The 14188-nt window shown below is 43.2% G+C and overlaps 1 protein-coding gene across 4 annotated transcripts in view; it reads left to right on the forward strand.

The window, feature by feature from the left end:
• Positions 1-14188, forward strand: part of CNTN5 (contactin 5) — a 661907-nt gene that overhangs the window by 413390 nt on the left and 234329 nt on the right. For 3 of the 4 annotated variants that reach the window (XM_083436171.1, XM_083436170.1, XM_083436172.1), the window contains exon 4: positions 7211-7435. The exons of the other annotated variant lie outside the window; for it this stretch is intronic. In XM_083436171.1, the coding sequence (XP_083292297.1) occupies positions 7211-7435 (225 nt within the window). The remainder of the gene's footprint in view (positions 1-7210; positions 7436-14188) is intronic. 4 annotated transcript variants of the gene reach the window in all.

Consider the following 14188-nt stretch of genomic DNA (forward strand, 5'->3'; position numbering starts at 1 on the left):
AACAAACTTGAAATGTCCACCTTTAAATGCATCCAGTGATTAGGATGGAAACCAATTTAAAGTGAAACCCAGCTCCCCCATCCCCACCCCCTGCTTCTTATCATTCTGGCCCAAATTTTATTAAGAAATAAAAGCGGCATTAGAATCATATAAGATACAGTAGTACCTCGGGTTACAGATGCTTCGGGTTACAGACTCCGCTAACCCAGAAATAGTACCTCGGGTTAAGAACCTTGCTTCAGGATGAGAACAGGAATCGCGAGGACGCGGCACGGTGGCAGCAGGAGGCCCCATTAGCTAATGTGGTACCTCAGGTTAAGAACAGTTTCAGGTTAAGAACGGACCTTCAGAACGAATTAAGTTCTTAACCCGAGGTACCACTGTACATGGAAATCAAAATATCAAGCAAGTTGCAGCCTTCACTCTTTATCCATAAGCAGAACTGCTGGACCAATTTCTGAAAGGGTTAATGTGTGTACAGAATACCAAAAAGGCTCATTTCATGCAAGATGTTTGCTTAGTCTCTAGTCCCAAGGAAAAATTATGATCAATCTATAAGTTCAACCTTCTGGGACAGTGTAGATCTTGTTAAAATATGTTAAGGAATAGACCGGGAGACAATGGAAGATAGCATTGTAAAGAAAACGGCATTATATTGCTACGTGGAGCTTTCTCATGGCATCACTGCGAGAAACCCTCTGCCCATACTTCATTTTAATATTTAACGGTAGATCACGGACTATTGCTATTTCTTCTTCTTCTTTTTATGGGTGCAGCAGTATTAAATTACAAAACTAAGTAATTCTTTATGGTGAGAAATAAAAAAGGGTTTAAGAAAAATAGAATGCCATTTCAAGACAGGAACTGAAATAGGATATGTGTTCCTATACAAGATAACAAGCCAAAGCTGACGTTTGAAAAGATGGTTGCCCTGAACCACTAATCCTTGGGGAAGCAGCTGGCCAATGGGCTGAGGGATCTCTCTGGCTTCCAATGGCTTCCCCCATTCACTTCAGCACAGGGGGGAGAGGCATTTTTGCTTATGCAGAAGGAGAGCATTCTCCTCCACTGAAGTGTACAGTAAAGTCTCAATATGTAGGAGGAAGCCAATGTTCCCCCATAGATCAGAGACCAGTGCATGTGTTACTCAAGTCTAGGGCATATTCAGCTACACACCATGCCTTTAGCACTGCCCCCACTGTTGAATCTTTTATTTGGGAGGGGGGATCAATCATTCATAAATAGGTGGCCTTTGATCAGAAAGCTAGTCAAAGACTCCAACCATGGCAGAATCAAGATCTTCTTTGGGTGCAATCTTTGGAAGAGGACCATAGCTCAGGGATAGAACACCTGCTTTGCATGCAAAACATCTGAGGTTCAATGCCTAGGATCCTCAGCTAGGGGTGGGAGACACCCCTTCTTTGAACCCTGAAGTACAAATTTGCATAGACAGCACTGAACTAGTCTGACTTGGCAAAAGTTGGCTACCTATGTTGCTATGTCTGAATTATCAAGAGTGAAGTTTCCATCTACAGAAACAGCTGATGAAAGATGTGATAAATACACATCTGTGTATTTATCTGAGCTCTGTGCAAGGAGGAAAGCTGCTGGGGGGAAGTGCTGAGTTGTAAGAAAGCAGTGATTTTCATTGCAACCTGCATTCATCACAATCAGCACTGTTTCCTTTCCACTGCAATTCAACTTCCACAAAGTATTGCACAATTTGTCTCATTGTCCACATAAGTTACTAAAGTTACATAACTCTTTAGGTTTATGCAACTTACATTCATTTCAATGTAAAGGAAACATCAAAACAATGTAAAAAAAACCCACCCCAAAACAGACCTGTCATTAACTACATATGATTTGTGGACTGTAAAAAACCCAACAACAATGATATTAACAAACACAAATCGTATTAGTTTTACCTGATTTTTGTTCCCTACCACAAACTGCAACAATCTCCACCCCCTTTTCCATTTCCATTGGAATTCTCCAACATTCCCCCTTTAATATTGTGTAATGTTATGTTTTAATATTAATGTTGTGTTTTTAATTTTTGCAACCTTGGGATGAAGGGCAAGTAATAAATTGTAATGATCATACTGGTGGTGGGGGGGGGGGGGGGACTTGAGCAAAAAAATGCCACAGGTGGAGGATTAAACTCTCTTTCCACCTGCCTGTCACCTCTCTTCTCCTCTCTCTCCTTGTAAGCTGCAATGCCAGGCAGCTACCCTTTCACTCAGAATTGCTGCCTCCTGAGGCTGCCTGTCAGGATTCATTACATGGTGGTTTGTCCCTGAGAGAGCTTCCCCCTTTTGGTTCCAGAAAGAATTGGCGCAGTGCAAGGATTGCCTAAAATAAAGGCAATCCCTGCTTTAACGCTTGATTATCCACACGGACGCATTATAGTTATACTGCACAGTGTCTGGATTTTAAACCCTAAAAGAATTCAGGCTGAGAAAACTTGGATGTAAACCTGACCAGATGTTCTGGATTACACCCTCTGCTGCTCATGTCTATTGGGTTCATAAATTTCAGCTCATCAAGCCGTGAGCTGAAAACTGAAGGCTGTATTTTCCTGCTCTGCAGATGACTGTAACTCATCTTAAATATCAGACTTTTTCCCCTTTGGTCTGAAATGCTTTGTGACCTGTTTCAGGTACAGAGAAGTGGAAAAAATACAAATAATATAAATTCAATTACAAGAGAAACTTTTATTATAGGGTTGAGGCCTCTCCCTCCCTTCCCTGTATTTGAACACCCACTGCCTGAATGTGACACCCCTGTCAGTGTGGTGCGGTGCATTAGTCATTATAATAGCCCTCAGTTGACCCCAAAGGTCATGGTTTCCATTCCTACTATCTTCCATGCTGAAGGAGGTATGGGTTGGTACACCTGGGGGGTGGTTTAGCTCAGTGTTTTCCATATAGAAGGCCCCTAGATACTGAAAGCCACCCATCATGATTTGGAACGCCCTGGGTCTCCCCAAGTGCTTTGCAAGTAGTTTGGGCATTTTCTGAGAGATGACCAGATTTCAAAAAGGCACACCCCCAAATAGCTGATCTGCTGTTACCAGCTCTCTGGATTACCACAACTTCCTCCTACAATGAACCTCATGCACCTCACTTCACCAAACTTTCCCATTTTTGAGTGGGAAGGAAAGAAAACAGAAAGGGGCAGGCCAAGCAAGCAACGCCCTCATGTGTGAGTCTGGAAGTGTTATCAGAGCTTGAGTAAAAACACTCAAAGAAAGTATGTGGTTGGGGAGGGGGCACAGCCTAGGGGAAGGGTCTCAAGGGCCAAATGTGGGGGTGCATTTGGCCCTCAGGCTTGAGCTTCCCCATCCCTGCACAAAATGAACGAATGCTATCAATGGTTCCATTAAATCCCTGCCCTCAAAAGCTGGGCCAGTGGTCCAATCTTGGCAGCTTTTGTATGCTCCCATCTATTTCCGGGCTATGTCTAGTCTACTGAGCTCCCTGCTGATAGCCGAGTGCCTTTTCCTGCCACCTGCACCTGATCGGAGATAATAGTTGTCTGTCATACTTGACAGCTTGCCAATATGCAGTAAATTTCGAAATGCTGGAAGCCCTCGGTGATTGACAAGAGCCGCAAAATGCACAAACTGTGCCTGACAGCCCATTCGTCCCAGAGGGAGAGACTCTGCGTTCACCATTAGGGGACAGTTGCGTTCCCTGACCATGCCTTGCCCTTCAGTCTCAAGAGTCTTTATGAGGAAGCTACTGCTCAGGTGAACTCTGCTGAGGTTTTCTAGTCTTGGGGGCTTAGGCTGGCACTGAGGAAGGGCAGTACCTCAGTGGTAAATGATCCGCTTCGTTTGTGAAAGGTCCCAGGTTCAGTCCTCAACATCTCCAGATAAGACGGAGAAGAGATCCCAGTCCAAAATCTTGGAGAGCTGTTGCCAGTCAGTGTAGGAAGTTCTGAGCTAGGTTAGTCAATGGTCTGACAGGCAGCTTCATGTGTTGTGAGGTGTAAATATTTGGGAGTGTCTAGGAATTAACGCCGGGACACGGGTGGCGCTGTGGGTTAAAGCCTCAGCGCCTAGGACTTGCCGATCGAAAGGTCGGCGGTTCAAATCCCCGCGGCGGGGTGCGCTTCCGTTGCTCGGTCCCAGCGCCTGCCAACCTAGCAGTTCGAAAGCACCCCGGGGGGCAAGTAGATAAATAGGGACCGCTTACCAGCGGGAAGGTAAACGGCGTTTCCGTGTGCGGCTCTGGCTCGCCAGATGCAGCTTGTCACGCTGGCCACGTGACCCGGAAGTGTCTTCGGACAGCGCTGGCTCCCGGCCTATAGAGTGAGATGAGCGCACAACCCTAGAGTCTGTCAAGACTGGCCCGTACGGGCAGGGGTACCTTTACCTTTAGGAATTAACGCCATAGCAAGTTTTATACTCAATAAAGTTTCCGGTATGTTTAAAAGAGCTCCTAATTATTGAATTGTTAATGTTATAGCGACATTAGAATTTTTAAATTAAATATCATGGTTATTGTGTTCTTGTATGGTCAAGGGACATAGCATTTAGCATAATATAATGCGCCATATGATCAGTATGGGAGGGCTTAAATTAGCTTCACATATCCATGCGAAGAAACAGGTTCATGCAGATATCCATTCACCTTGTCATGGTCATATGGCCCTGTGGTTGGTGGTATTTTGGGGTCTGCTTGTTTCTTTTAATTATACCAAGATTTCGATCCCAATTTTCCCCTTCACAAGAGATGCTCTGTGTATATCTTATGTATACAACAGCTGAAAATGTACATCAAACAATACCAAAAGTCATATAAATAATTTGATTAAAATAATCAAATAAATAACAAGTCACCCAAACAACACAAATCAGGGTCATCCTAACAGGTAATAACTTAGGGCACAATACAAACCTTTCCTGTGGCACGTTTCCTGTTATTACCTAACAGGTAAAAACTTAGGGCACAATACAAACCTTTCCTGTGCCACGGACTGGAGGTGGCAGAGGTCACCCTCCACCTACCACAGAGCAGCACTGCCAGTGTGGTGTAGTGGTTAAGAGCGGTAGACTCGTAATCTGGTGAACTGAGTTCGCTTCCCTTCTCCTCCACATGCAGCTGCTGGGTGACCTTGGGCTGGTCACACTTCTCTGAAGTCTCTCAGCCTCACTCACCTCACAGAGTGTTTGTTGTGGGGGAGGAAAGCAAAGGAGATTGTTAGCCGCTTTGAGACTCCTTTGGGTAGGGATAAAGCAGGATATCAAATCCAAACTCTTCTTCATCCAAACTCTTCCACCTGCAGAGTGATGCTAGTGAGTAAGCAGAAGTATTGCCACTGGCCTTACGGTAGCCCCCCAAAAGCTCCCAAATGGAGCATTCCGGGTAGGGGAGGGCCCCATTGCCATCGCTGGCATAGCATAGAGCTGTCTCCCTCCCTCCCACTACAGCCAGAATGAGCAATGGGGCAGAAGTTGTGGCACTGGGTTTGCTGCTCTATCATGCCCCACCACTGCCTTGCCTGGGCTGGGATGAAGCAGCAGCAGAATTGAAGTCTTTCCATACTTTTAAGTCCTCAAATGCCAGCTGAAATCAAAGAGAATTCTTTGGCCAGTGCATTCCACAGAAGGAATGCTGCAGATGAAAAAGCCTTCTTGCATGTTGCCACCATCTGTAAGTCAGAAGACGGTGGCGTGCCCAGTACATCAGATCAGCTTTAAGGATAAACAGATTCACAATGAAGGAAATAGTCCCTCAAGCAGGTTGGACTTCAGGACCTTTTTTTAAAAAAATATTTTTCTTTATTTTTTACCAACAACCAAAACCCACATAGTGAACCACCCCACCCCCCCCGCAGGTGGCTGATACATTGAGTATACATAATCAATAATAACTGTTGGCTATTTGCAGTATAGTAACACTGCAGAGAGCTTGCTGGGGAGACCATGCATTAAAAAGGGACTCAAAAATAACTTAAACAAGGTTTTAATAAGAAAAACAAAAACTCCTTTTACACTAAATACATTAACAAACAAACATGACCCAACCACCAACCCATCCCCCAGGGTAATGGCAGAGCTAGGTGCTGCTCCTTATATACTACACCCAATTCCTGACACAGCTTAATCAATACTACTCAGCAGCACCTGCTATGTTTCACAGCTGTAAAGCTGGGTCTCGTTATTTTGCTCTGGCCCTTGCTCTGGCCCCTTAAAGATATACACATCGGGTGAAACAATGATGAACCTTTACATTTAAAGAAACCATTCAACAATAACATATTCAAATCAACCATATGTACAATTCTATATACATTAACACTCGTCCCTCCACAAGGTTTATTTAACTTTTAACATTTTAATTGCCCCAAATTGTTCAAACCTACCCAAATAATTCAGTATCTTCTCAAACCACTCACCCTCTTTCTCACTGACCTTAAACCCTAGGATTTTAAAGGTAATAATGAACAAACCCTGACTTCCACTTTGCAATGGATCATTTATTGGAAGTCGATGAAACTATATTTATTTAGTTATTTTTAAAAGATTATTTTTTTTTTTTAAAAAAAAAAAGATCATCAGTCAATGCAGGTGGTACAATAAAGCGGCTGCATGGTTTTCAGGAGCAGCTCTTGAACCTTAAATGGTCCAAATGAGATGTACAAATAAGAAAAAAAAATATTATTTAATAAATGCCTGCATAACTGTAAAGGGACCCCTGACCATTAGGTCCAGTCATGGCTGACTCTGGGGTTGCGGCGCTCATCTCGCTTTATTGGCCAAGGGAGCCGGCGTAAAGCTTCCGGGTCATGTGGCCAGCATGACTAAGCCGAACCAGAGCAGTGCACCGAAACGCCGTTTACCTTCCCACCAGAGCGGTACCTATTTATCTACTTGCACTTTGATGTGCTTTCGAACTGCTAGGTTGGCAGGAGCAGGGACCAAGCAATAGGAGCTCACTCCGTCACGGGGCTTCGAACCGCCAACCTTCTGATCGGCAAGTCCTAGGCTCTGTGGTTTAACCCAAAGTGCCACCTGTGTCCCTGTGTAACTGTAGCCAGGTCTAATACAAATGGGAATGCGAAGAAGTGCTGGACGTCACGGACTGTGAATGACCAGATTAGAAGTCACATTTGCTTTGTACAAAAACTGTGTGTTCTTAAAGAGACCTCACCCACAACTCAGAGTAACCCCCTCCCTCTCTTTTGTTTCGCCTGTTAGGATACTCCAAAGCTGTTCCGGGAATCCCTACTTCATACGCTGCTGTCTTAAGGCTCAAGTCTGCCAGCTCGTCATACTCCTCATCGGCCCTTAACTCGAAGAGCAGGCAACGATCAAGCAGCCCTGCTTTGGGAAGCATCTCTTCGCCAAGCTGGCAAGGGGCACCACAACATTATCACTCGCCGACAAACCTCTATCACTTTGCAGAGGCCTTCAAGCATGATGGTATGATCTCCCATTCCCTTGTGGGTCTTTCAGAGCATTATTTAACTGTGGGATTGTGCAATTGTGCTCACCTGATGTCCCAGCAACCAAGTTCCTGCTGTTAACCTGGAAGGAGAGGTGAAGGGATGAGAAGGTAGGCGTGGTGCAAACACGCTGGTATGAACTCCAGATTGCCTCTGCCAATTCTGGCCAACTTCCCTTGTGCGCCTCCTCTGTTCTTCCTGGTAACCAGCAATGACTCAGCTATTGGGAGGTCAGGTGAGCCCCACTGGCCCCACCAAACCACCCACAACCCAAGAGAGAAAGCATAGCTCTAGGGTTCTGTTTGGGGTGTGTTATTTATTTTATTGGGATTGTTTCTGAATCTGCCACTAGATTTAAATAAACAACACGCAGCCAAAAAAATAGATAAAATAAAAGCTTTTTCTGTACTCTTCAAACAGGCACTTTCAACATATTTTCTAAGGTTCTTTTCTTACTGAAGCCAAAGTAGGGTAACTGTGGAAAACCCAACATGAAATGAAATTGCATTACAACCTAACCTGCTCTATATTACTTATGTCAATATCTTTGAAAGTCAATACAGAACGGGTTAGGAAACTATTATATTTCTCCTTTGCAGCGATATTTTTCAGACTGACTCCAGAACACTAGTTCAGTAGTTTGCAACTATGAGCTTCTATTTATCAAACTAATTTTATCATCAATCAAACATGTTTTATAGAAGTCTTCTATAATGAGCACCTTCGTATTTTTTTCCAGTGTAAAAATCCTTAAGATGATAAATATCATCCAATGCATATTATTTAGGGTGACTTCTCTCTCTCTTGCTTTCTTTAGGGATGCAGCTTAATCATATCATCACGTTATTTATATCAATAGTCCTCAAAGCATCCATATGCTATGAAGAAAAAGTAGAATAGATAAGGTCAAATTAAAATCCAAGCAAGGGAAAGAACTGCGTACTGTTTGAGTCCAGCACAGTGAATATGAATGTGATTTTAAAAATATTTTTCAGCCTCTATTTTTATTATTTCATTTGTGTGAACATTTAAAAGTCATTCATGCATTATTTTAAAATGCACTTCAATGCCTGTGGGTTGGCAATGAAGTGGTCAGTCCACGGACAATGGCCTGGACAAAAATAGAAGCAATTTGCATTAGCAAATAAGATTGGTACTATAGATACTGTGCAAACAATTTCTTCTCCTCTCCCACAAGGTTACTGTGGTCAAGAACTTACTATGAGACAACAATTTAATGCCCTGGAAGCTGGTGTAAAGCAAGCTGGTACAAGTTAAACTAGTATAAAGTTGCACCAGATCCAAACCCTGTTCAGCAGTGAGGCTGCTGGTACTTCTCTGCCTAAGCCTGGTAGAGGGGAAACAAGCCTTTAATATACTGTTCTAGTCCTGGTTGCCAGATCACATGACTGAGCTGAATGGGCTTAGGATCCAACCTGTTCCCTCTCTGGTCCTGCCCCTGTCATGGACCCAGAATACCCCTTTTGTTGGGAACTTACTTCGGTTTTGTTTTAGAGCCAGCACATCTTGGGCTGAGCTGGGGACTTAAAGCCAGCTGGGGAATCAGCCAGCTGAGCGGGTGATCCATTGCTTACTAAGGTGCCAATGACAACAGATCTTGCCAAAGGATTGTTCCCCAAAGCTCACTTGGTTTTGATGCCTGTAAAACCATTTTTGTTTAAGCAAGTTTACCCAGACATGCAATTTTATCATGTATATTTGTTTTTAGACTAGTGATTTTGTCTATATTTGATAATTTTATTATGTCCACTTGCTTTTGATGTCAGTTGATTTCATCAGGACTAATTTGGAAACATTTTATATTATTTTTGGTAACCTGCTTAGATTTTTTTTTTTTTAATGAAGCATTATGTAAACAAGTTACCAGTATGACAGCAAGCTAGTAAACTACAGCATACTCTTGTTTGCTTGAGAAGCTGGAGAAAAAATAGCTTTGATTAGTCATCTAGAAAGGTATTACAGGTCGTCAGGCTACCTCACAGGTCATAGGCATTTGTGGATGAACACCTCTCTGCTCAATCTGAAATCAGTAATGTGCAGAATCTCATTTTATATTTTGAGCTGTAGAAGGACATTTCAGGTAAATACAAGAACATATAAACAAAGAAACTTGTCCAGTGGAACATTCTTATATGCACCACACAGTAAAACAAGCAATACATTTATTTATGCATTGTCAATTCAAGTGTCCTCTCCACAGAGTTTTTTGTGTTGTGTTGTGAGTGGAATATAAGTAAGTTTGATTTTTATACATTTGAGCATTAGGAACTAGGCATTTAATATCCCCAACTAGGCAGCTGTGGCCTTCAGTGATACTCTATTAAGTGGTTTAACTGCTGTTGTTTTAAGCAAACACATTCCCACATAGCCTTATCAGACTGATAGGGAAACTGTGGCCCTTCAGATGCTGCTAACTCCAACTTTCATCAGCCCTAAGTAAAGGTAAAGGGACCCCTGACCCTTAGGTCCAGTTGTGGCCAACTCTGGGGTTGCAGCGCTCATCTCGCTTTATTGGCCAAGTGAGCCTGCATACAGCTTCCGGGTCATGTGGCCAGCATGACTAAACTGCTTCTGAAGAACCAGACCAGCGCACGGAAACACCGTTTACCTTCCCGCTGGAGCTGTACCTATTTATCTACTTGCACTTTGACGCGCTTTTGAACTGCTAGGTTGGCAAGAGCAGAGACCGAGCAATGGGAGCTCACCCCGTCGCGGGTATTCAAACCGCCAACCTTCTGATAGGCAAGTCCTAGGCTCTGTGGTTTAACCCACAGTGCCACCCGTGTCCCTTTCATCAGCCCTAGCCCTAGCTAATGAACCACAGGTTTCTTGTTACTGCCATAAAGCAATGGAGGGACATGTCTGCTTACAACAGAAACATCTGTACCACTTCAACGAGGAGAGCCATGGCATTATGTACATCTGTAACCCAGACTAGTCAAAATGAGTACATCAGGCTCTTCAATTTGAAGCAGCTGGAGAACTTTGCCTGTTTGTTTACAATTTTCACATCCTGCCTTCCTAAAAAAACAACAATGTTCAAATTGACTAGCAACATTCATACAACAAAAAAGGGGGGAAACCACTATAAAAACAGGTGGCAGATTAAATACAAACACCAGGTAATAGAACAACAAATATCACAAAGCTCTCAGAGTAAATATACCATAAAAGGCAATTGCAGCAGTGAAATATCTCTAGGTTCATGAACAAAATGAGTTTTAGAGAGCTTCCACTTAGAGCTGACTCCAAGATTGCCCATGGAATGACAACATAGCATCCTTACAAGGAATACGCTGTGGGCAGGAATAGTGGTTGTGGGATCTGCTGGTGGGAATAAGGTAGACAGTGGTGGACTGCCCAGTAGGCCTCTTTCCATATATCCTATACAGTGGTACCTCGGTACACTTCAGGTTACAGACGCTTCAGGTTACAGACTCCGCTAACCTAGAAATAGTACCTCGGGTTAAGAACTTTGCCTCAGGATGAGAACAGAAATTGTGCTCCAGTAGCACGGCAGCAGCAGGAGGCCCCATCAGCTAAAGTGGTGCTTCAGGTTAAGAACAGTTTCAGGTTAAGAACGGACCTCCGGAACGAATTAAGTACTTAACCCGAGGTACCACTGTACTCCATATTCCTATACTTCATTCTTGGCAGAGTTTGAGTTCCAACAAATATCAGGGTAGTTATTATTATTCATTACTATTTATTATGTTTATTATCTCAGTGGTTGTCTCCCAGGACAACGATCTCTCTCTCCCCTTTGAATGTTTGGTAATCTGCTGTAGGAAAGCATCATCCAGAGTCTTCAGTCTGGCTTGGAGATCTATAGCAGACACCCATGTGTCTTCAAAGACACGGCAATATTTTTTATATTTTTTAAAGTTGCTTTCTGTACACATTATGCTGAGAATTTCAGAGCTGATTAAGAGATCAGGCTGTCTCTTTCCCCAGTAATGAAGGTTAATTGAAAGACCCTGAGGAGGAATCACCTGACTTATAGACAGAGCAACAGTAAATTGAAGGCAAATATCCAAAGAATGAGTACCAAAGTGAAAATGATGTGTCAAACAACAGAGAGCACCTGATTTCTCTGAGCCGTCTTAGCACTTATCTTTTCTTTCTTTCTTTTTTACTACATGAAAAGAGCATGTGCTTCTTTCTAATGAATGAACCTTGCTTTTGTCTATATCAGAATTATTCTGAGAAATGCTGTAGGACACTCCCGATGAGACTCCAACTCCCATCAGCCCCAGCCAGCGTGAACAATAAAAAAAAGCCTTGTGAGATGAGGCCAGTAGCCCATCCATTCCAGGATCCTGTTCTCGCAGTGGCCAACTAGATGCCTGTGAGAAATTTGCAAGGAGAACCTGAGCACAAGAGCATACTCCCGGGGCTTCCAACAACTATTATTAGAAGCACTACTGTCTCAGATTGCGAAGACAATGCACAGTCATCAGGCCTAGTGGCCATTGACAGCCTTTCCAATGAGTTTGTCAAATCCTCTTTTTAAGGCCATCCAATTCGATGGCCATTGCTGCCTCCTATGGGAGCAAGTTCTATACTTCAGCTATGGTATGTGCTGTGTGAAATGGTTCTTTCCGGAATCATCTGACATGCGGCTTCATTGGATGTCAAACATAGGCAAACCTGGCCCTTCAGCTGTTTTGGGACTACAACTCCCATCATCCCTAGCTAACAGGACCAGTGGTCATGGGTGATGGGAATTGTAGTCTCAAAACATCTGGAGGGCCAAGTTTGCCAATGCCTGGTCTATAAGACGCCCCCATGTATTGAGCTTTTTTGGGGGAGAATTGACCAGAGTTGTTGGGGTTTTCTGAGGGGTAATGCCCACAATTGTTGAGCATTTTTTAGGGTGGGGGTGGGGGGTGGGAATGCTGAACCAAATATCATTCACCCAACTGGCAAACGCGAACACTCACAAGCGACGCAAGGCAAATTGCGGAAGCGGCAGCCAATCCAAAGCAGCCCTTGCCGCATCAGCTAATAACTTGCCCATTTGACAAAGCAGCAGCCAATCCAAAGCAGCCCTTGCCACATCAGCTAATAACTTGCCCATTTGACAAGGCAGCAGCCAATCCAAAGCAGCCCTTGCAGCAGACACCATTCACCCACCCAATCGCTAGATCCTGCTTGCGGATGCAACCAATCGCCCATCCTCCCTCTGCACTACCCATGTATAAGACAATCCCTCTCCCCATTTTTTACTTTTTTTGGAGTAAAAAACCCTTGTCTAATACATGGGAAAGTATGGTAAATATGAGGTTTTCAATTCTTTCAGAATGTCAGCAGTTTCCACAAGGCAGGGTGTGTGTGTGTGAAGGAAGCTTTTGTGGGTTCTTTCCACAAGTACCCTCTGCAAAAAGGAAAACTAATAAGCACAGAGGTATATTTAAAATCGACAGAGTCCCGGGAGACACACCGTTGTGACAATAGCAAGTACTGACGTTGCCGAGTTTCAGAAATTGGTTTTTATTATTATTATTATTATAAAAAAAAAATACTGACAGGTGTTTCTAAAAGTCCTGATGAAGAACAGGAGGGGGGGGTTCTGCCCTTGGGAAATTACAGTCGTAAGTGATGGCATATGCCTGTCTATATCTATTTCTCAACAGATCTGTCTTTGTTAAGGGATGTCTTTGATTTATTATGTATCAACATCCTTGCCATGACTCTTTATAACCTATTAATATCCCTTCCCATTTTACATTCTTGCTCACATATTGGCGTGAAAGACAGAGAATAAAAGTCGATAAGCAGGCAGCTTGGAGAATTTTGTAGCGGGGGTAGAGATTTAATTCCTCTGCCCTGGCATCTACTTATTTAATGAGTTGTAATTCTGGTTTTGCCTTTTTAAAAAATAAATTCTAGTTTCCCACAGGCTACTGTGAAAACAGGATGGGCTATTGATCTGATCCATCAGGCTGTTCCCACATTCTTATATTCTTAACATAGGACGGCATTGGGGCCAAAAGGTGGCAGCTGATTCCTCTGCTTAAAAAAACCTGTTGGATAATTTCCAACCAGTCACCATCAGTCAGTGTTTCAGGAATAGTATCATCAAGTCTCTCAGTCCTTGAGGGTATTAATCTGGAGTCCTAAATGTAACCTATAGGCACAATGTTGCCCATCAGCCTCCCCTTTTATCAGAAGAGTACTTTCTGCCCTTTAAAAAAATAAATAAATATCATTTTCAGTCTCCTCCTGAACTGTAAAAGAATGCCCATCATCTCCTGGGAAATAGTCAGCAAAATGGCCTCCCAAATTTCCCTTCTGTGAATCTTTGTGCACAAATGATGATCCAGTTTTAATATCGTTCAACATTATTTGACTATTGTTGAAGGAAGGAAATGGCTTCACGCCCACGCTTCCCATTTCAGTCACTGAACATTGAGCTGAAAATTTGGAAAAGAGAATTTTCTGAATTAAAAACTGTGGGAGAACTCTACCACTCTCCCTGCCTCAAGAATACTGAGTACCCCTCTAGTTTTGCCACCCATGAATATTGTGGAGCAGCTATTTTGACTCAGCCCTAAAAAGTAATAAAGAAATCTCTCAGAATGAGTGTTAGAACACTTTTACTGAGGAGGATCTGCACCAGTGATAAATGAATTCCCCTCAACTAAACTCAGAATTGAGTCAGCAACTATGAGCACTGTAGAAAATCACTTTAGGGAGGGGGAGGTGA

The sequence above is a fragment of the Podarcis tiliguerta genome (genome assembly GCF_965153285.1).
Source record: "Podarcis tiliguerta genome assembly, chromosome: 4".
In the NCBI taxonomy this organism is placed as follows: domain Eukaryota; kingdom Metazoa; phylum Chordata; class Lepidosauria; order Squamata; family Lacertidae; genus Podarcis; species Podarcis tiliguerta.